General features: G+C 46.0%; 1 protein-coding gene across 1 annotated transcript in view; it reads left to right on the top strand.

The window, feature by feature from the left end:
• ETHE1 (ETHE1 persulfide dioxygenase) overlaps positions 1–23,529 on the top strand; it is a 161,369-nt gene that overhangs the window by 132,201 nt on the left and 5,639 nt on the right. Inside the window, exon 6 of the mRNA XM_069640854.1 lies at positions 22,009–22,125. Within this exon, the coding sequence (XP_069496955.1) occupies positions 22,009–22,125 (117 nt within the window). The remainder of the gene's footprint in view (positions 1–22,008; positions 22,126–23,529) is intronic.

The raw sequence follows: 23,529 nt of genomic DNA, 5'->3' as shown, positions 1-23,529 counted from the left end.
CGATCGGTGGTCTCCATCGGAGTCAGACTACACATCAATCTTTTGGAGCTGAGAGCAATCAGACTAGCACTGAAGGCCTTTCTGCCCTCGGTACGGGGAAAGAATGTCCTGATAATGACGGACAACACAGTGGCATTACCTCAACAAAAGAGGAGGTGTAGGGTCACTACCACTGTGAAGAGAAGCAATGCAGCTCTGATACTGGGCAATTCAAGAAGGAATCTCCCTATCGGCAGCTCACCTAGCCAGGGAGGAGAACACGACGGCGGATGCTCTGAGCAGGCAGAGCAGAGTCTCCCACGAGTGGGAACTAGCTCAGGAAGTCCTTCAAGTGATCTTCGCCCTTTGGGGAACCCCTCAAGTAGATCCGGTTGATCATGGTCGCAAACAGAATTGCAAAAGGTACTGCTCAAGGGAATTTCCTCCGAGACGAGCTCTAGGAGACCTGTTTGTGGTGGATTGGGATTTTCCGCTACTATACGCGTTCCCGCCGATCCCCGTCATTCCTCAAGTAATCGGGAGATTGAGACGCTCTGGAAGCCACATGATCCTAATTTCCCCGGAATGGGCCAGGAGGACGTTGTTCCCGGACCTTCTGGACATGTCCATCTGTCCTCCGCTACGTCTTCCGCAAAGAGAGGATCTTCTCTCGCAAGGGGAGCGTCGGGTTCTCCATCCAGAGGTCAACACTCAACCTTCACACATGGTTTCTGAAAGGTTGAGATACAAGAGTTGGGACCTCCCGGATGACGTGATGGAGGTGTTGCTTTCGGCACGAAGGCCAGCAACAAAATGTCTGTGCCGTTGGAATAGGTTTTGTGACTGGTGCAGGGAAAAGTATGTTGATCCTTTTTTCTATGTTCTACTCCGAACGTGCTATCTTTTTTGCTTTCATTGGCACACAAAGGTCTTCACATTAGGACCATTAAGGGTTATCTGGCAGCGCTTTCCATATTCAAGCGCTCTTCGGAAGTATGTTCCTACTTCAAAATACCTTTGATAATTCCATTTCTGAATGGGCTCACGAACGTGCTCCCACCTTCTACTTTTCAGGTTCCAGCTTGGGACCTTAACCTGGTTCAAAAATTCCCAATGTGTGCAACATTTGAACCCTTGCACACATGCCCATTAAGATTAACACTTAGAGCAATCAACAGTATGGTTTTAACATCTGCACGTAGAGTGAGCGAGTTGCAGGCACTCTTCCAAGCCACCCTTTACCGTATTCCACAAGGTCAGGGTTGTGTTGAGGGTTAAACCCTCCTTCCTGCCTAAAGTTGTATCGTATTTCCATAAAAAAAATGTTCTGCTAGTGTTTTATCCTCTGCCACATCCCAGTAAAGAGGAAGAAGGGCTCTATAGATTTGGACCCTAAAAGAACTTTAAGCTTTAATATTTCTAGGATGTCCAAGTTGAGAGTGGACGACCAGCTTTTTATAGGGTATACTGGACGATAATTAGGACAAGCTGTTTCTAACCAGACTTTGTCAAGGTGGATTATCCTTGGGATTTCAGAATGTTACAGATTGGCGGGCAAGGACCCACCAGAGGGTCTGTGGGCACATTCTACTAGGGGCATGGCCTCTTCCGCAGCCCTGCAAAGGGGACTACCTATTAAAAACATTTGTGATGCTGCAACATGTTCATCGTTGCACACGTTCACCAAGCATTATTTCTTGGATACTTCCCACGCTCGGGACGTCGCTTTTGGTAAAACAGTACTTTATTCTGCCCTGTGAAAATTGGCAATTTTAAATTCTCCACTCTCCTCCAGTCTGGTATACTTCTTTGGGAGTCTGTCAAAGATGAGGAATACGTTGGAGGACACAATCCATTACAAGAACAAGTTACTTACCAACTGATAACGTTCTTTAGACTGGATGTTCCTCCAACGTATTCCTCATCGCCCTCCTATCCTACCCCTCTGTAGAATTTCCCATGCTTTTACAGCTTTCATTCTAACAAGGCTGACTATTGCGATCGGGCTAAGTGGCCAGGGGATCCTCCAGGACCATCTACTGGCCCATCATATGCTACCTTGGGGCAGGTCATTCCCCCCTTGGGAAACTAACTAGAGGCACCCAGAACCAGATGAGCAAATTCATCGCACCTGAATCAGGGAACCTTTCCATCCATTTATACAGTAGTCAGGTGCCGACTTTAAAATAAAAATGTACTTTGAGGTTAGCCTTTTCTAACCTACATCCTATCTTTGACCTTTCTTTTCTTCAGAAGGGCTTTGAAAGACATGTAGCATCACAAAATACTCGAGGTTTCCAGATTTCAACATTGTTAATAAACCAATCAAGCAGTCTCGGCAGCAGTACCTCTCTGATGAAATCCTGTTCTGTCCAGAAGGAATACAAGTGAGCCATTTTTCGATGCACTGTGCTCAAACTTGTCTGAGAATTGAGCTGTGTTTCATTCATAAAGGTAGGACAAATAAAAGTGAAACTATAATGGTAGAACGGCCTGCTATTCTCTTCAGAGATGTGATTTATTAGCTGAAGCTTGCAAAACAGCAATAGGGCGCGGGGCTCACCAAATCTAGTAGCCCATTAAGATTTATGAGATTAGATGAAGGGCTGGTACGTTTTTCATCGTACTTGACCTTACAGGTTAGTATGGGAATGTTTGAAACATTTATTTGACGTTTACTGCAAAAAAATGGTTATAATTGGAAAACACGTTTCAATGTGCATAACTGGCCTTTGGGAGGCAGCATTGCAGCGTAAATAGTACGCATGCCTATGGTGATATAAAGAAGTGTACAGGAAGAATGAGAATAGGTGTCTCGTTTCCCTATGCGCATAAGTTAATGATGCATGGAGAGAGGAGTGTTACAATTGGTAGTTCAATCAAGGTCAAAGTATCCAAAAGGTATGATAAACCAGTGCTTTTTCTGAATTAATTGTACATTTCTTCAGGCTTGGATTGGCTATACATTCCTATAGACCTACACATGTTCACTCATATTGCTTCATCCGTGCCGTCGTTCTGTATTTTGTGATCGGTTTATACTCTATATTTTAGATAGACATTGCACTTAGTCATTTTAGTGATAATCCTTTGATGGTTGTCTTCCATAGTTAGTGGTTAAATGGGTTAAGAGATCTAGCAAGATGTATATTGTTTAGCCTTTGCACACCTGTTCATAATATTGCTTGCGTCTAAACAACCATTGCAAGGTTGCAAACCAGTATGCCTGCTATTGGTGCATCATTGAATGCATTCGACTTTCTTTGTATCAAGTACGGTCAGCTACGACCATGACCGTAGCAGACTGTACTTGATACAATGAAAATCGTGTGTACAATGGTTGTTTGGAAATTGGATGCATCCGGTGCACAAGACGTGCTTTAACAGAAGCGCACTCAAAAGCGCACTCAAATAATTAACCACTAATAGTGGTTCATCTCCGAGTGTTAGCCACTCCCGAAGACACAACCAACATTATGAACAAGTGTGCAAAGGTTAAAGAAGATGCATCTTGCCCGATCTCTTAAACCATTGAATCCAATCAGCATACAGTACTTGGGATCCTCACTAAAATTACTAAGTGCAATGTCTAGTTCACTTATCAAGTACAACAGATTACAGATTACAGAATGATTGCCTTGATGAAGCTCTGAGTGAAACGTGTGTAGACCTAAAAGAATGAATAGCCAATCCAAGCCTGAAAGAATGTAAAATTAAACCAGTTCATGGTTAATTCTTAATTAACTTAAGTTTTGGATACATTGACCTTGATTCAACTACCGATTGTAACACCCATCTCTCCATGCATCTTCATGCATAGGGGAAACAAGACACCTATTCTCATTGTTTCTTATATTTGTTTTACATTTTTGGTATTCAGATCAGTCAGTTTTTATGCTGCAGCTACTGTACCGAGTGCCAGATCAGCAGAAGTGGCGTGCCTTGGAGACGTGCAGACTGGCTGAGCATTCACTACCAACAATTAAGATAGGCGCAGCCCCAACCTCTGGGTTTCCTGCCACACATTTGCATTTTTCCAGTAGAGATAGACGTGTAATTATCTGCCCAGCTGGACCATCAATGGACGGATGTGTATGCCACAGACTTCAAGTACGTACCTTGGAGGATCAAGGTCGCATTGCTCCTGTGTATGCAAGATTTTAGGTGCCAACTGCACCCCTTGAAGCAAGGCTGCCTTGGTAATTAGCAGTATAAATAACAATGGCCTGACCTCCTTTTAGATTGTGACTATACCTCATAGAAGCAAGAGCCAAATCATTTCTTACCAAACAAGGTTAGTTAGTGCAAAATACCATTTCTCTACAGTAATACCCCAGGATACCGGTTTACAGAAAGCACCAGCAAATATTTTGTCACCTGCCCCCATGGGGTGAGTGCATTTCTCTTAAATTGAGTATGTAAACTCAGGGACTCGCCCTGCAAGGCTACTTGGATCTTTAAGAATGTTCCAGTCATGTGTGGCGTGGGGTGTAAATTCAGCCCCAGAATGATATGAACTGAGAGGCCATGCAAGGCCACTACTGCGAGATTAAAGCTGGCTGGTGGATGAGACCCATTGGAACATGCAGGCCAGCCCAATTCACTTTTCAACATGAGTCCAAGTAAATGCAAAAATGGGCCTTACTCAACATTACAAAAATGGAAAGGCATTCAGGTGAAGGAAATGGTGCCTTAGAACTGTAACATTGCTAAAAGTGTCTGAAGGATTCCCAAAAGACATGTGGTGCTGCAGATGCTGACTTCATGTAAACTGGGAAAAGGCACATTTTGACTGAGGAAGACCAACTGCAGCATGTTACATTGACTTCAATTCAATGCAATACAAGACTGATCTAGAAATTGAACTGAAGTTCTGGCTTATATCTACACGTGGAGCCAAGTGACACATTTCATTTGAAACCAACAAAAACACTTTCCAATATATAAACTGACATTTTAAATGGACAGGCCTACTTGGAGTCTTAAAGTGGACATTGGTTTTCCATGTTAAATAAGGGCCTATGTGTGGACAATACAGAAGGGTACTCGTGTATTTTTAACTGTTAGACTGTTAGACTGAAGAAATACATTACACATGGACTGAAAGCCCAGATTACATGTAAACGTTTGCATGTAAAACGCCTCATTTCGATTTTAAAATGCCATTTCTTTCAGAATTATACATGTAGCTTGCCCCTCCCCCCTCGCCCTCCCATTGAACTGCTGGGCTGTGTAGCTGGATCTCTGACCCCAGAGACCTTTGGCTGAGGCCTACCAGGAATTCAGGTCTGTTCAGCAAAATGCTAAACAATACACTGTTTTGAGATCAAAATTGTGGAAGGGTCAGATGAGGAAAGACGGGCCTGACCTTTCAGGACTGTCATGGCTCTGCCTCACACCTTCAAATCGAGAATGCTAATGGAACTTCAAGGACTGTTAGATAAACCGCCAACATGGATAAGCAGATGTCCAGGTCATGTGACTTTGGAGAAAAGAAACTGCCTGAGTTTTGAGAAATGGAAACTCAGGGATGGCCCATATTAATGTATTGCCATTTAAATAACATGGGGCACCGTTTCATTAATAACAGGAGAATTGTGCGTCGTAATGAGTTCATTCAGGACTCATTCCGATGATCACGAAAAGCCTTGCAGTCCTATGTAAATATCAATGTTATGTGATGTGTAGAATTTAAGTTAATGAGAAAACTGAAATACTGCCCTTCTCATAAATCGGAGAAATCTAAAAGTCGGTGAGGTGATGTAAAGCAAATTAATGTCTGTTCTGTGAAGCTTGATGGTTATAACTATTGGGGTGCATGAATAATCCACAAATTATGGCCCCCCCCCAGGAAGATCCTGCCGTGATCAAAGTAATGTCCCCAGATCCGGCAGACATCATTGAATCCAAATTATATATATATTTCTGAGGCTTGTGGAATCTGCTTAGATCACATGCTGTGCATAGGCCGACATCTAGTGGAAGCTGCGGAGTATTACAGTTTGTTTTTCGAAAGTCGAAAATGGGCGTCGACACAGGCGTGCCAGTAATACTATCCCTAGTGTGACGTCCACTGTACCCAAGATCCCTCACGCGTGTAGGATCCTCAGATTGTTTTTTTCCGCCATACTGGTCGGAAGCATCTTGCGGAGTTCCCTGGCCTTAGCCATACTTTTGCTGTTATTATAATTTTAATTCTTATTCATTCCCTTCCCCACCCCAACGTCGACCCTCAACCTCGACGACGGCTGGAGAAGTCATCGACCGTCGACTGCTGCACGACGGATCTGGGCCTCGGTAGGCCGCTGGCCTCGGCCCGGGCCTAGTAGGCCGCTGGCCTCGGCCCTTACAAGTAGGGAGAGTGGGGGGTGGTACATACTCTTCACTCTTGATATATAGTTACATTTATATATATTCCTACACTTAGCAGCCCGCTGCCTTAAGGTGCGTATGGAGGGTACCCCTTTTCAATTCTGCCCCAAGTGCAATCGCAAATACCCTTGGGTCGACAGGCACGCCACGTGCAATCTCTGCTTGCCGAGGGATCACCCCGAAGCGAACTGCAGAGCGTGTAGTAGGTTTAAACCTAAGACACTTAAGGACCGTTCGACAAAGCGTTGGGCCCACCACGCCAGGCAGGAGGCCATGGCAGCGGAGGGCGCCTTCAGCGATGGCAGCGACGCCGTACTTTCGGACGGCGAGGGCATTACGGCGTCGAAAGACAGCCGACGAGCGCAGGTCCCCGACCTCGGAAGGTCGTCCGGCAAGGCGGCTATGGGGAAGACCCCCGGCGACGCAAGCGCTACACACCTAACACACACTAAACACACTAAGACCAACCGGACCTCGACGACGTCGACTTCCCGGAAAGAGGCACAAAAAGAACGGTCCGACTCGGTGTCCTCTGGGCGCTCTCGATCGAGATCGCCTCACGACGCAAGGCAATCATCCACTCTTGCCAAGAGTGCCTCGCTACACACACTAACGGAAGTTCGATCGTCGGGAGACGAAGACGACTTCCACCCCCAGGCCGCGCTCCAAGATACCGAGACCGCGGTTAACACCAGTGAGGCCCCACGCCCGAAGCACACAGATACCTTTCCAGACCCTCGACGCCAGGCGTCGAAAGTCTCTGGGGCCCCCAAGGGACAGGGAAAACATTTTTCCACGCACGGAGAAGGGGGGAAACAGCGGAAAGCACAGCCTTCCACCCCTGTAAAGCCTAAGCAGACAAGCAAACACAAGTCTACCCTTGAAAATAAATCACCTGCTAAAGTAATACCCTGTTCCAGGGTATGGTCCAGTGAAGACATAGACAGGGTTATGTCTAGGATGTCTTCCTTGGCTGATTTTTATGATAAGAACCCAGAACACTTTCTTTCATATAACCCTCAAGGGGCCACACCCTCAGGCTCCTCCGATCCTACCCCGCTAAGTAAAAAGCCCCGGGTCGAAAGACCTGAACCCTTGGTTCAGCCTTACTCCACTCCATATTCTACTCCACTCCCCAGTTATCAGGGACAAGTTTTCCCTGAAGAGGACCAGGAGTTTGCAATTATGGAAGAACAAACCGGGACAGATTACTATGCAGAGGATGAGGACCTGGAGGAGGGAGAAGATGAGCAGGAAATTTACAGAGTAGATTCCCCAGTACAAAGCGAAGCCCCAGTTACTGACTCTCCAGTTGATAACCAGCCCCTCCTTAACGAGGTTCTCGCTCGAGCAGCGGAACACTTCCACATCGACACCCACGGTGTACAGGAGGAAAGGGACTTCGCGGAGGAGTTTGTAGGAGAGAGAAGACCGGTCGCTCAGACCATCCCTATCCTCAAATCCATCCAACGAAGAATAGATCCTTCCCTGGTGAATCCTAACCTCACCAGAGCTGTCAACCCCAGAATTGAAAAGATTTTCCGGGCAGCCCAGTCTGACCCTCTGTATATAAAGGGACATCTTAAACCAGATTCCCTAGTGGTGACCAACACTAGAAAGAGGGCTGGCACGCCCTTATCTTCATCAGAAGCTCCTCCCGACAAGGAGAGCAAAAAACTTTACGGGTTTGGCAGAAAGGTAGCCTCAACGTCCGCCTACCAAGCAAGGATTGCGAATTCCACCACCCTGTTGGCTAGTTACAATTGCCATCAATGGGAAGAAGTCGCGGCGCTCATTGCCTCTGCTCCAGAACCGTTAAAGGGCCAGCTGGCTCGGATCTCGGCAGAGGGGAGAGCCGTGTCTGGTTGCATTTTAAAAGCAACTTTCGACGCCGCTGACAACGCAGGGAGATTGATAGCAGAAGGTACTGTTATCAAGAGACATGCGTGGTTACGGCAGTCGGGATTCAAGACAGAAACCCAGGCTTCTTTAATAGACAAGCCAGTGGAACCCGACCTATTGTTTGGGAAAGCGGTCGAAGACGCACTTAAAAATGCCAAAGATGAATATGAGACTCTCAAATCCCTTGGCCAGCTTACCAACAAACCCCCTAACCAGAGGGGGAACAATAATTTTCGTCGCCCACGCGGCCAAAATTCACAAAGAGGCAACTATGCCCAGGGACAAGGTACACAATGGAATAACAACCAGCAGTCTACCCAGAGTTACGGCAGGGGTAACAAGAGAGGTCGTGGAAGAGGCAGAGGCAGCCCCAACAAGGGCGGTGGCACGCCTCCACCAAAACAGTGACGCTCAGTTCAGGGTCCCTTGCCACGCAACCCCAGTAAGGGGACGCATTTCCACCTTCACCCAGGCTTGGGAAGGGATCACCTCAGACAGATGGGTGCTGTCAACAGTATCCGCAGGATATTGTATAGAACTACTGCAGCGTCCCCGGAATCATCCTCCACGACAAAGAGTGCACTCCCTAGAGCATCAAAGGATCCTTCTCGAGGAGATCGCCATTCTGCTAGAAAAGGACGCGATAGAACTCGTCCCAGGACACCAGGTAAACAAGGGTATCTATTCAACTTACTTCCTTGTGCCAAAGAAAGATTTGACAATGCGCCCAGTATTGGACTTACGGCCTGCCAACAAATATGTCAAGCCCCAAAAATTCCGTATGACCACGCTACAAGAGGTAATCCCCCTCCTAAAAAAGGGGGATTACATGGCAACCTGGGATATGAAAGATGCTTATTTTCATATTTCCATGCTCCCAGCGCACAAAAAGTACTTGCGCTTCAAGGTGGACAGTCGCCACTACCAATTCAAGGTACTGCCCTTCGGGATAGCTTCAGCACCAAGGGTATTCACCAAGGTACTGGCGGTGGCGGCTGCACACCTACGCAGGGAAGCAATCCCGGTGTACCCTTATCTGGACGACTGGCTCATAACGGGGGAAACCCCAGGAATTTGCAGGTCAAACATTCAGAGGACTATCGACCTCCTCCACGAATTAGGCTTCTCCATCAACGAGAAAAAGTCAAGTCTGGTGCCAGGCACCTCAAAACAGTTTCTAGGAGCTATCCTAGATACTCAGAAAGGATTGACCTTCCCTTCGGAAGAGAGAATTCGGAATATACTTCTGCAAATTCCGCATTATCAGTCAGGTCAACAGATAACAGTACGCAAAGCTATGCGGTTACTGGGCATGATGGCGTCATGCATTTACCTGGTCCCCCACGCGCGTCTGCGCATGCGTCCCATGCAGGAATGGTTGGCGAAACAGTGGTCTCAGGCAAGTGGTCATTGGGACGATCTAGTGGTCGTTTCGCCAACACTCGTACAGAGCCTACACTGGTGGACAAGAGAGAATCTCGCAAAGGGGAAACCCTTTTACGATCCCGAAGTACAAGCCGTGGTGACTACAGATGCATGCCTGACTGGGTGGGGAGCTCACCATCTCCACCACACAGCTCAGGGTCTCTGGTCTCACTCAGTAGCCAAGAACCACATCAATCTGCTAGAGCTTCTGGCAGTATTCCGAGCGCTAAGGGCGTTCGAGCCCCATCTACTGAACTTGTCGGTGCAGATCAGGACGGACAGCACGACAGCCATGTTCTATCGGAACAAGCAAGGGGGGACTCGTTCGCCAAATCTGTCCAAGCTTGCCCAGAAAATATGGATATGGGCACTCAGACGGAACATCTTCCTGTCATCGCAACATGTTCCAGGGGAGCTCAATTCCCTAGCGGATGCTCTAAGCAGAAACTCCCTCCCAGAAGAACACGAATGGGTCCTTCACAGAGACGTAGTAGAAGATCTCTTCTCTCAGTGGGGTTTCCCCACTATAGACCTATTCGCCACAAGCGAAAACAAACAATGCCCAGGATTTGCATCCAGGTTCCCCCAGCCGGACTCCCAAGGGAATGCCCTGTGGATGAACTGGTCAGGGATGTTTGCGTACGCTTTTCCACCAACTCCTCTCATCAGGAAGGTGGTGTACAAGATGAACAAGGAATCTATGACGCTCATCCTAGTTGCTCCCATGTGGGCGAGACAACCATGGTTTCCACACCTACGCAGGATGGCGGTGTGCGAACCCATCAGACTCCCAGCCTGGTACAACCTACTGTCCCAGCAACAGGGTCAAACAGTGCATCAGGAACCCAACTCTATGAACCTAGCAGCATGGCTCCTGAAGTCATAGAGTTTGGACATCTCAAATTACCACAGAGGTGTATGGACATTCTAAAGGAGTCCAGGAAACCAAATACAAGGCACTGTTACTTTAATAAGTGGAAAAGATTCGTTATCTGGTGCCAGAATAAACAAATCAACCCGGTTGATTGCACTCCTTCCAACGTTGTGACATACATGCTCCACCTGCTGGATGCAGGGTTGGTTTTTAACTCGCTGAAAGTACACCTGGCAGCCCTCTCGGCTTACACCACATCCCATAACAAGGTCTCGTGGTGGAAAGTACCAGTGGTTAAAGCCTTCATGGAAGGAGTAAAGAGACTTCACCCTCCTATTTCGAACCCACCGCCAGGATGGGACCTCAACGTGGTGCTAGCTAAGCTCATGGGACCCCCATTCGAACCCATGCATAAAAGTAGTCTCAAACACCTGACTTATAAAACGGCCTTCTTAGTAGCCATTACCTCCATAAGAAGGGTCAGTGAAATTCAGGCTCTGTCAGTGCAGGATCCTTTCTTTACTATCCACAAGGACAAACTGGTTTTACGCACACACCCTAAGTTCTCACCTAAATTCATATCCAAGTTCCATGTAAACCAGTCCATCGAGCTTCCGGCTTTCTTCCAGAACCCGCAAAGCTCGGCTGAGGTGAAACTACACACCCTAGATGTGCGTAGGGCGGTCCTATACTATGTAAATAAAACCAGACCGCTAAGGAAAACAGATCAACTGTTTGTCTCCGTAGCTACAGGCAGAGAGGGGGATCGCGTCTCTAAGGGCGCTATCTCGAAGTGGATTATCAACTGTATACAGCTGTGTTACTCTCTTTCTGACAAGACTCTGCCTTTTACGCCAAGGGCCCACTCTACTAGAGGCATTGGTGCCACTCTGGCTTTCATTGCAAATGTTCCCCTCGACACCATTTGCAAAGCGGCTACTTGGAGCTCTATTCACACTTTTACTCAGCATTACTGCATTGACACTCATTCCAAGACAGATACACAAGTGGGACAAGCGGTTCTAAGACACCTGTTTGCTCATGACCCTTCTCACATCCCACCTCCTTCTTCTGGTACTGCTCGCTAATCTATGCACAGCATGTGATCTAAGCAGATTCCACAAGCCTCAGAAGGGATACATTACTCACCGTAATCGTATTTCTGATGCTTGTATCTGCTTAGATTCACATGCGACCCACCCTTCCTCCCCTCCGAGAGAAGGCGCATGATTGCTTGTAGTCTTACCTTTTCTGTCTATCTGCTTGGATTATCTGTACTCACGCTACTCCTCATGCTTCCTCATGTCAGAAAAAATACAATCTGAGGATCCTACACGCGTGAGGGATCTTGGGTACAGTGGACGTCACACTAGGGATAGTATTACTGGCACGCCTGTGTCGACGCCCATTTTCGACTTTCGAAAAACAAACTGTAATACTCCGCAGCTTCCACTAGATGTCGGCCTATGCACAGCATGTGAATCTAAGCAGATACAAGCATCAGAAATACGATTACGGTGAGTAATGTATCCCATATATTGGTTATCTGTAAATTGCAGAAAGTTGTCATGTCTGACTTTGTGTGAGACAAAAATGTAACTTTAAATGTCATTTTAAAAAGATGCATTTTTTGTTTTTGCTTTTATCAATTTTATGATTTAGCAAAATGGTTTTCTATCTTCCTCTTCGTTTTCTGTTTTCTTCTGCTTTCTTGCACTTAGGTTTGTCTGTTTCGAGACCATTGCTTTAGGCGGCCAAGTTTGCTGCGAGGAGTTCCGTCTCTTTTTTGGCGCATTCGTCCAAGGCGGCTTTTAGGATTTTTGCTGTTGCTAGGGACCATGAAGTCCTTGAGCCACTCATTAAATGGGACCACCACACTTCTTTGTCATACTGAGAGAAAGGTTCAAGTAGAGGGCCGAGGAATGCTCTTCTCCATTTGATCGTCTTTGGGCAGTTTAAGAGGAGATGTTTCACTGACTCCTTTTCTGATAGGATTTTGCACAGACAACAATGGTTTGTAGTAGAGAGGCCCCTAATGGCCCTGACTTCATTAGTTGGCAATAAGTTCAGCCTTGCCCTTAAGAGAGTAGAGCGGAGAGCTCTATCCGGAAATCTTTTGAGGATTTCAGTCATACTGTTCAATTTTTTCGGTTCAGATGATAGGTGTTTTAGGAGTTTATTTTTTTCCGCAATTGTTTGAGTTTCAATCCAGTCTTCTTGGTCCATTTTCCTTTTTACTTTGGTTGGACTTTGGATCAGTGTCTCTTCTGTGCATGCAATGTTAGCCAGACTTTTTCTTTGTGTGGCGGCCCATGTATTCAGCATCTTGCTGCTATAGTTGTTCATTTCTGTATTTATCAGATTATATAGCGGTGGAGATTCAGGCATGAGCACTTTCCTGAAGAGGGACATTTCTCCTGCCTCTTTTACTGCTTTCAGGGAGCGTAGGCCCAGTTCTCGTCTGATGGCTGCAATCGATGTCGAATTCGGAAATTGGAGGACTTTCCGCCAGAAGTACTCCTAGTTTTTCCCAAACTGTCGGTGGGATCATGGGCAAAGCGTCTCCTCCGTAAACCAGGCATGGGACCACTTTTCCTTTATAGAATTTTAGGACCGGTAACAGAGAGAACCGACCGTATTTTCTGTCGATGATCCGAGCCTGGGTTGTGAGCTTTCGTGTTTTTTCCCCACAGATGTTTTTGCATTGCAGCTTCTGTTTTGGAGCTGTCTATCATCACGCTGAGGTATTTAAAGTTTTTGATGACCTCCAGGGCTGCTTTTTCAATGTGTCAACTCGATTTTTTTTACTTCTTTCTAGGTGGTTTTTCCATTATCAAGATTTTCGTTTTCTTCTTGTTTATCTCCAGATTGTTTGCGGATATGTAAGGGGCCAAATTGTCCAGTTGTCTTTGGAGACCAATTTCTGTCTGGTCAAGGAGGATAATGTCATCAGCATAAAGAAGTCGAGCTAAGGGTGTTTGGCCAATTTTTGGCGGAAAAGATCTTGTTTGATTTGCACTTTCTTTGTAGTCGCCTAGGAAAGAGATGAACAGGGCAGGGGCCAGTGGACATCCCTGCTTGACTCCACGGAATGTTGGTATTGCTTCAGAGAGTAAGCCTTGGTGGGTCAGTTTAACTCTCATAGAGGTTCCTGTGTGGAAGACTTTGATGGGTTCCAGTATTGCGGTCGGGCAATTCCAGGAGGACAATCTGGACCATAGCATCTCTCTATCGACTTGGTCGAATGCCTGGGTGAGGTCTATGAAAGCTAGGAAAACCTTTCCTGATCCTTCCATGAGTTTGTTCTTTAAGATACTAAGGATCATGATGTTCACTGTAGTTCCACAGTTCTTCATGAAGCCCGCTTGGAAAGGGTCGTTGCATTCAGCAGATTTTGCCCAAGTTTGAAAGCTCCTTTGTAGAAATGAACCCTAGATCTTTCCGATGGTGTCTAGCAAAGCGATTGGGCGGTAGTTTGCAGGAACCGACCTGTCTCCTTTCTTGTATCTGGGGGCGACCACGGAAGTGGACCATGAACCTGGAATTGTTCTCGACAGGGTACAGTTTTTGAAGACTTGACTGATAAAGCTGGCCCATTCCAATGGGTGGTTTTTCAAATCGATGTTGGTAATTCCATCGGGTCCCGGTGCTCTTGACGATTTTAGCCTTTTTATGGTTGACAAGATGTCATCAAGTCCTCCCCAGGCGGTATGTTCTGATGGCTCGTCTATAGTAAGTGAATTCACGTTTGGGAGCTTGAAAATAGAAGGCGTCCTCTGCGACACAGTTTGATGTAGAAGCAGTCGTGGGGTTATCGTTCTTTTTTATCAATTGCCAAAAGGCTCCCGAGTTTTTGTCTGTCAGTTTCCTTAGCATTTCTTCGGCATCTTGTTGATATAGGGCGGATCTGTGAAATCTTAACCAAGACTTGTATCTTTTTTGTTCTACCGTGTAGATTTTCACTGCGTCACTTGATTTTAAAGTTGCTGCTTGTCTTCAGTTTCTGCAGTTTTCGCCTTTTAATTAACAACTCCCTGTTGTACTCGTGCATCTGGTGGACAGAGAGTCTTGCTTTTTTTCTGTGTTTTTGAATAGTAGGGAATTAGCAGAGGTTGGTAGTTTGCTAGATGAATTTGGGGCCCAGTTTCCCTATATTGTTGCTTTGCGTAGTTTCTTATAAGTTCTCTGATCCTTTCAGTCGTGAGTCTGAGACGATTTCCTTGGGCTGTAAGTTCCTGGGCTTCAGACAGGTACACTCTTGTGCTAAACTCTGAAGGCCAGCTGATTTTCAAGATGTTATGGTCCCTGGCGGAGGTCCGTAATACTTCGAATGAGGCAATCCGAGTTAGCATGCCCTCAGATGTGAAGATGTAGTCGATGGTTCCCTTTTGCGCACCTCTTTCCCAAGTCGGGATGGGGTTTGCTGGGGAAAGGGCCTCCTCGATGTTATGAAGGTTTCTGGTGTTCATTAATGATTGCCATTTCTGCCCTTGAGACTCTGCCTGAATTTTTGCTCGCTGGTGGGTCGTGTTCTGCCCGTTTTTCGGGCACTTCGCATTTAAGTCGCCACTTATTATGATTAGCGCCTCTTCCTGAGCAGCTAGGATTCCATCGATCTCTTTCGATGATTTTAAGGAATTTGTCATCGGTGATCGACTGCGGATTCCAATACGTAGTGATTATGGCCACCATTGGATCTCCTTTTTTTTTTTTTTTCTTCTCTGTCTTTGATACAGAGAGGGGGGGGCATTCCACCAGCACCGCTAGATGGTTTTGAGTAGCGGCTAAACGTTTCTCGATTGCCAGACCAGCTCCGGTCCGGACTGCTACCAAGAGACCAGAGGATGGGCGGCCCAGTCGACCTTTGCTGGCAGGTGAGACCATTGCTGAGAAGCCATCGATTCCTGGTTTGTCAAGGAGCCATGTTTCTTGCAGCATTATGATATTGTATTCCGCAAGGTTGACTTCGCCTGGTCTTGTTAGATGGCTAAATCCTCTGGTGTTCCAAGACATCATTGTAATAACGGAGCCATCTTGAGTCTTTGTGTATTGTGAGGCTGCTGAAGATGGTTGTTGGATCTTTTCTCTGTTTGGCAGACTCACTGATGTTGGTTGCTATTTTTTCGTCGAGGACTGAGGAGCTTTAGGCAACCACGCTAGTAGTTTGATAGGAGCAAATGTTGATGAAGTATTTGAGGATTGAAGAGGAGACCTCTCGCTCATCACTTCTTTTAGATTGTCATTCGCTTTTTTGATTGATGTTTTAGGTAGTCCATGTAGAACTGGGCTTGGGTTTCTTTCTTCTCTTACCCGCCCCTAGGGGTTTTGATTTCCTTTTCTTTTTGAACGTTTGACCTCTTTGCCGAGGTCCTGACAGGTGGCCGTTAGATGGCTTGCTGGTTTAGCTTGTTCGTGGGCGCTCCAATTTGTTTCCGTTGGCGGTGGATTTTGAATGGAGTGCGAATTCAACGAATGATTGGTATCCTTGTCTGACGAACTTATCCATTCTGTGATGGTATAGGCACGTTTGAGGAGGTCGATGGAGTCTTCTCTTGAACCCCTCCTCACCGCGTGAACTTTGACGTGAAGAAAGGCCTTAAGCCCTGTGTCCTTTGTGGTAAGGCTCGACTAGCGTTAAATCTGCCGTTGTCAAGTGCCTAAAATCTTTGGTATGTTTCAGGATTTTTAGGACGGTGCCTCTATTCAATGTTATTGCTTCAGAGTTTTGTGGAATCTGTTCTATCTTGAAAATGGTAGACAGGGCAAATTATGCTTAGGCCTGTGGAGTCGTGAGGAGAATTTTTGTCTGTTAGGACTTCTTTGCTTTTTCAGGCTGTAGCGTCTTCTGGGACTGTCCGGGCTTCTTCTGCTTCTTAGTTTAGGGTACTCATAGTCCTTTGATTCCGTTTCTTTTTGATGATTTTTTGGAGATGAAGGAAAGTTTCTTGTCGCTTGCGGACCTCTCGGATGTCTGGAGTTATTAGCTTGGGACTCTTCAATGTATGGGCCACTCGTTTGTCTGTGTTTTTTTCGGGAGAGGCGAGGCAGGCTTGTTACTTTTTGTGGGCGTTGTTTGCTTGCCAAAGTGGCAATTTTGTGGGTCGACAGCACTCGTCGGCGATATATGGATGGTTAGGTTCATGAGGTTTTCATCAGTCATAAAATCCTCTGCTGTGATTGGGGACTTTCTTGGGTTGACCCGGTTGGGATTTTCTTCTTGAGGAAAGCTGGTTGATACCAGTCTCGAAGGTTTGCATTCCTTGTGGTCTTTCACTTTAGGCCTAACCGAGGGGCCTGTTTGCTGAGTCTGTCGTTTTGTTCCTTAGGGTCGGAATGCTCTGTGGCTTTGTCAGCCTGTAGAGAAGTTTTTACTTTCTCCACCCGCTTAGGAGACATCAGTACGCCGTCCTGGCTCTTCTTGTGATTCCGGTTTTCGGACAACTTAATTGGTGCCCCTTTTGATTGAAGGGGGATGGTAATAGTCCCCCGTGTGCTTATTCCATTCAAGGGTAAGTTGGTTAGGACAGGGTGAACTGGGTAAGACAGGTCCTTTTTTGTTTGTTCTGATATTCAGGAAAATTGACAGAAAGTGACTTTTTTTCTGCCGCTGGTTGGTTGGATGCCAACTGTTGCGCAAATGGATTGACGGTTTCTGTTTGGGACCCTTGATCTATAGAGTCCTTAATCTCAATGGTTCTCTGGCTTGTCTGCTTCGGTGTTGGGGCCAATCTGTTGGGCGCAAGCAGAATTTTGTTGAACAGTTCGGAGTCCAATTTTTCTTTTGCAGCGATATATCCTTCCAGATAGATCAGTTTTGTGTGAGTCATTGGCAATAAAGTTGTTTGGTCTTTAAGTGAGTCACTTATTGCCTCCATATAGTTTGCCAAACGGGGCAAGGGCGATTGTAATTGCAGACATTAAGTTTGGTATGTCTAATCGTTTAGGAGGTGAATCTTTGAGTTTCGGCTTGTTGCCGCTGTCCTGATTTTACTTTTTCTTCTTGGTGTAACTGGAGGCGGAGTCAAGGGTGGAAACTTCTACTGCAGGCTTCTTTTTTTCCTGTCTTGAGTCCTTAGAAATGGGTGATAGACTTACTTGCTGTGGTGAGAGCCTTAAAGGGGAGCTTGTCTGGTTTCCCTCTGCATTTGCCTGAATTAAGGACGCGGAGATGTCTTCAGGTTGAGGTTGAAGTCACCGCACACTCTCGGCTTGAGCTGTGTTAGGCGAGAGAAGTTGCGAAGGCAACAATTTTGTAGGAGTTGGTAATGGCAAAGGGTTCTGTATAGGGAGGTTAGGATTAGCTTGCGCCCGGTCCTTGCATTGAGCAGCATCCATGGAATTAGTAGATGGTAAATTTGCGGGTACTGGTGGAGTAATCTGGCGCAAAGGCATCTGATTTCCTGCACTTGCACACGGGAGACTAAAGGGGCATTTTACCTTGTTTTGGTCGTTAATTTCTGTTAAAGCTGGTAGACTTTGGTTTAGGCCTGTTGGGTGCTTTATGGTGACTTCTAGTATCTCTGCGTCCTTGAGTTCTTTTAGGACGTTGTATTTTCTTTTCCCTTGGCTCACAAAGTATTCCTTCAGGGAATTGCATATGACTGTTTTAGACAATGCTTTCAGAGCAGATGTTTTTTTTTTTCTTTTTATTCTGGACGTTATGTTGGGTAATTTTTGTTTTTTTGTTGTTTTTTGACATTGCTGGGTGTGACACTTTTGGTCCCGATCTTGATTTATTTTTCTTCTTTGGTGGAGGGGTCGCAGACAGCGAAATAGAAGACTCCATTATTTCCAGTTCTTCTATGGAATCGTCCATTTGAACACTGGATTCCGAGAGTGGAGCGCGCATCTTTCTCCCCTCTGACGTTGTCAGCGTGATTTCTTCCGGGAGCCACTTGGCTACGCCTTCACTTGGAGGCGGTGCCGCGTCTTCGGAGGTGTGGAATAAAACCTCGGTCCGCCTTTGCTCTGATGAAGATCCGAGGGGAGGAGACCTCCTTTCCTTATCCACTCCTACCGGCACCACGGGCTCGGCAGTGTTGCCTGAGCCCAGGACTTTAAACGGGACCTCCATGGCCTCGATCAGCGGTCCGCGAGCGTCAGCAGGCGTTGAAACGGTGAGTTTACTTGGAGGTCGGATCAGGAGCTGCAAATCTTTTCTTTGAACAAACCCGGCGGGACAACTCAGACCGGCTGGCTAGTCCCTCGCAGGCCGCCCTTCGACAGGCTGGACTGGGGGCAAGCCGGGAGTTTGAACCGCCTCAATTTGCTCTCGCTGTGGTAACACGTCCGATGCTGTTGTCGATACTCCGCTCTGTGTAGCCTCACTTACATTCGGGGTATGCAAATTGGTGAAAACGTCCAAGTCAACCAGAGCAGATGAAATCTGGAGAGGGGGGGTTGTGGAACCTGCGCGGACGATCAATGAAGGCGCAGTATTTATAGCTGTGGTACTTGCACCCTTTGAGTCTTTGGCGAGCGTCAAATTAGCGGGGGGCATCCACGAGATCCTGGGGTCAATCGGGCCGAGGGCCCCTGCTTGGCTCTTAACTGTTGTAGGATAGGCTGGCACTCCGTAACCAGCGCCTGTCTTCCTCCGGATCCAAAGGGGTTTTAGTTTCCATGGCTTGGAGGTCTGCCCGTACTGCCCACGGACTGCCAGACTGCAGCTACTCAACTCTGCTGCCAACTCTGCTGCCGCTCCGCGGTTAGTATGGGGTTTTATGGACCTCCCACACACTGGAAACAGCAACTGAAGAGAGACTCTGGTCTCTGTAGAGATGGACAGGGTAGACTGCCACAGACTGCAGCTACTCAACTCCGCGGCCGCTCCGCGGTTATTATGGGGTTTTATGGACCTCAAGATGCATTTCTCTACCCCCTCATTATCCATAATCTAGACCGCCTAAACCCCTTGCCCTATCGGCTGGCAGAGGCAGGCCCTAGAGAAGTGGGGAGAAAATGAATGTCCAATCTAATGCGTGGGAATAGACATAATGTAGATGTGTCATAAGTACTATATAACAGCAGTTCTCTATGACAAAGAGGAGGAAGGAGAGACCGACAAGGACAGACAAATGAAGGCAAAAGGTAGACTGCGAGGGAGAAAAGGAAGCACTTGTACACTTGCTGGGGACCTTTGCTTGGAAAACTGGGAGCCCTGTCCGAGAGAGGCCTGTGGCTGGTGGGACCTTACTTTGAATAGAGGCCTGATGTGTGAAGAGGGTCCTAAATTCTGAGCTAAGAATGGAGATCTCCTATGTAAGTAGATATATTTCAAAGCTATCCATTGTGGGGAGGAAACTACCTGCCTTAATCATTTTCATTAAATTGTGGGTGGGGGGGCAACACTGTGCAGATCCTTAGCCATTTCATTAAAATTAATTCAATTAATTCCCCTATAGAAAAGATCACACAATGATTCTTGTTAAAATTCGAAATTAACACACCTAGTTCCCAGTGTGTTATAGTTACTCTAGCTGATGAAGTAATAGTTTCCTGTAACCCCTGACTTCCTTACAGAAGAGGGGTGTCCTTGGTTCCAAAAAAAGCATCCCAAAAACCCTGCCTTTCATTTCAATGTATTGTGTTCACAACCTAATGTTCCCATTAATTCCAAAACAAGAATCCCAAAACTCTGCCTTTCGATTGAATGTGTTCTGTTCCAAATGAAATGCCCCATACACTCCCACTCCCCAAACCTTGCCTTTAAACAAAGGGGTGTCACAGATAACTGATGCCTCGGGGGAGGAGGATGCTGGGGGGAAAAGAGCATGTGGATAAAGTAATGATGGTGTGTTTTTGAAGTTTTTGTGTTAACGTGCAAAGAAATTCTATGTGTCATCTAATTTAAAATGCAACCTGTGTTTTGTTGTTGCAATTGAAAGCCTATTAAGAAATATATTTTGCTCTATTAACGTAAGAAAATTGTGCAGGGGTTGTTATTATTGTGTTGTGCAAAGGAGTTAGTGGCTTGTGTTATTATAATATAGCTGTTATTAATTGTGTAACTTAATTGAATATTTCTACTTCTATACACCGGCCGGGATCCTGATCCTGGCTTCTTGGTGGCACAAGGGGTAGAAGCTGAGTGGTATTAGACAGGTTGGAAACCTGACCAAGTCTGAATCTGTGAAGCGTTTTACTGAGCGACACCTTGATTGGGGAGGGAAGGAACTCCCCGAGTTGAGAGTCACTGCCCAAGAGATTGTTACAGTGGTGAGTGACAAAATGAAAAAGATGCCTTGGCAGGGTTCTATAAAAATATATACTTTACACAAGCAATTAAAATCCATCCCTGTAAGGAAAGTACACAGATAATGCAGGGCACATATGTATTTACATATGCAGGCAGAACACTCTGGGGGTAAATTATACTGCAGGAGGGTAAACCTAGGCAAATAAATGTGTACAAATGAAAAAGCACAAGATGGTTTCTTTAAATATTCTGGGTAAGGCATGAAAGGGGGTCTAGTCTACCTCTAGGGCTCCAGGTAAAGGCCAGGGGTCCAGGATCACTGGAATTCTGGGGAATGGCAGAAACCTGAACTGTCAGGTGGCACAAATGGGGATTTGGCTGCAGCTTGGTGTCTCTTAACTCGCCCAAATGCTTCTTCTGGTGTGCAAAGCAACAGCATTGCCAGAGGCAAGGCATCTGTTCTAAATAGTGCTCAGTGTTGGGGGTCACTAAAGGGAACCTTTCAGATCTGGAGTTTTAGTCTATCCAAATGTCCTGCCAGTTGTACAATAAGTAACCTACAGATACAATGTTATAACTCTGAGTACTTAGATGTTCTGATCAAGGGGCAGGCAAGCTCAAATTATTTTAGCAGTGTCTGTTTTGTTGTTCTGGGACATTAAGAGAAGAGTCTTTATGCCTCCTTGGGTCCGCCATCTTCTCCCCCGTGGAAGTGGATCCTTCTCTGCAGAGTGTAACACTAGAAGGATGGATCTGCAGATATGCTTCACCCTGCAGTATTGTGTTATCGTATGGATTTCTGCATTTATGGCAAAATGTTTTGGATAATGATGGAAGCCAAACAAATGATTTTCACTGACTGGAGACACCCCAATAGCCTGCTTCAATTTGTGACTAAGCAATGCATATGCATATGCACCAACCATTACCTTAGGTTTCCCCATAAATGTGCTTATGCCCAAGTAGTCGGCCAAGAGCATGTGCGACGTGTTGTGCACAACCAATGTATGCAAATTACATGTGCAAGTGAAAATTGTTTTTTTTGGGCTGCAGAAACGTTAGTTCTTCCATGCAAGAAGCAGCCATAGGAGGCTCGGGCTATTTTCCTAGGTCACTTGTCATGCAGAGTGCCACTTTGATAGAGTTGTACAAGAAGTGTTCACCTTGTGTCATCTTTTAATATATTTGTTTTTGTTTTGCGCAACCTTTCAGAGAATTTCCTCTTACTACAATTTGTATTGGTTCTCTTCCCCAAAAGGTCAGAGTGTGTCTTCAGTGAAGGAGGAGAAGCAGCTTAACCCCCGGCTGACCAAGAGTGTGGAGGAGTTTGTCAAGATCATGGATGGCCTCAATCTACCAAAGCCGTCACAGATAGGTGAGGAGCTGGGAAGTTGTAAATGTGCACCATGAGTTACTTGTTTGATCTGTGTAATCCTTTAATGTAATTGGCTCATGGCGATCGTTATTGACCTCCTCTCAACCAATAAGAATGCTGAGATGGCAGTCAATAGCTACTGGTATTGACTACATTGTGAACATGTTGTCTTCAGAAACAGACAGGGAAACAGCAATGTAATTTCCAGGCAAGATTTATTTTCAAGAAGACCCTTCCTATCTGGAAGGTCCTTTTTTTAAAAAAAAAATTAGCACACAAAATAGAAAGCTAAATCGTTTGACAATGCTTTCACTTTCTCAGATTACAACTAGGGCATGCTCATGTTAAACCAGTTCTACTTCAACCAAGTTTCAATAAAAATGATTCATGACAACCATGTTAAGTAATGTTTTTTTACTTCAACACAAACTCAAAAACATGTATTGCTACTATCACCAAGTGCCTTATAGACCTTGGTAGGGAGTCATTATCGCTTAGAATAATGACTTCCAAAACATGGCCCTGTGCTTCGCCTCGGGCCATGACTTGGTGGTGGGTCATTATCCTACAATAACGATCCCTTCATCATTCTGTAAGGCTATATTAATATTTGTAACTACCTCTATCCTCAGAATGAACAGTTGCCAGGATCCATGTGTGGCGATCAAATAAAGGCTTCTCGCATCTGCGGGGAGCACTGCTCTTACGCTGGATTCTTCTGCCGTCTGCTGCTCACACTCAATTCATGCTCTCTAATCCACGCTGACTGCGCATGCGTTCTTGCTCACTGGGTGTGGCTGGGCAGCGTAGGGAGGAGTGCGCAGGGCTTAAGGATCCGGATGGATGGATGGATGGAATATACGTGAAAAAAAAGAGGTCCAAAGCTACTCCTCATTGATGAGGTCCAACAAGGTAGAAACATGTTTGGGGATGCTTGTGGTCTTGTGCAGAAGGAATGTGACGAACCAGTTCGGGCTGGACTGCCCCTTTTGGGGTGGGACCAAGCCTATTTTGCATATGGTCTTTCCCATTTTGTACTGGCTTGGCAGGTGAAGAACAATGGTCTGAAGGGTTGCCCAGAGCAATGCCAGATGTTAAGATTCATTCTAAACCTTCCAGCCATCACCGCCTTTGTTCTGGTGGATGGAATATACTACATTATCTCAGTCCCTTGGGTAGGCATATTAATAAGAGTTCAGTGTCTTGCAATCTTAAAGGAGTCTCCTTTGTAGTGCCCTTCTGTCTCAATACATCTTTATCCGTTACTGTGTAATTCATGGTACTGTATTGTTTGTTGTGCCCCGTCCTCTGATTCTTCTTTGATAACAAAGTGGTTTCCGATGCTCATCTGCATTTTTTAAAAACACCCCCTTTCCTTGTTTCTGAAATCCATTTTAAACACAC

The sequence above is a fragment of the Ambystoma mexicanum genome, chromosome 1q, assembly GCF_040938575.1.
Source record: "Ambystoma mexicanum isolate Mex_15411 chromosome 1q, UKY_AmexF1_1, whole genome shotgun sequence".
Classification (NCBI taxonomy): domain Eukaryota; kingdom Metazoa; phylum Chordata; class Amphibia; order Caudata; family Ambystomatidae; genus Ambystoma; species Ambystoma mexicanum.
The sequence above is the reverse complement of the archived record's forward strand: the minus strand, read 5'-3'. Positions and strand labels throughout refer to the sequence as shown.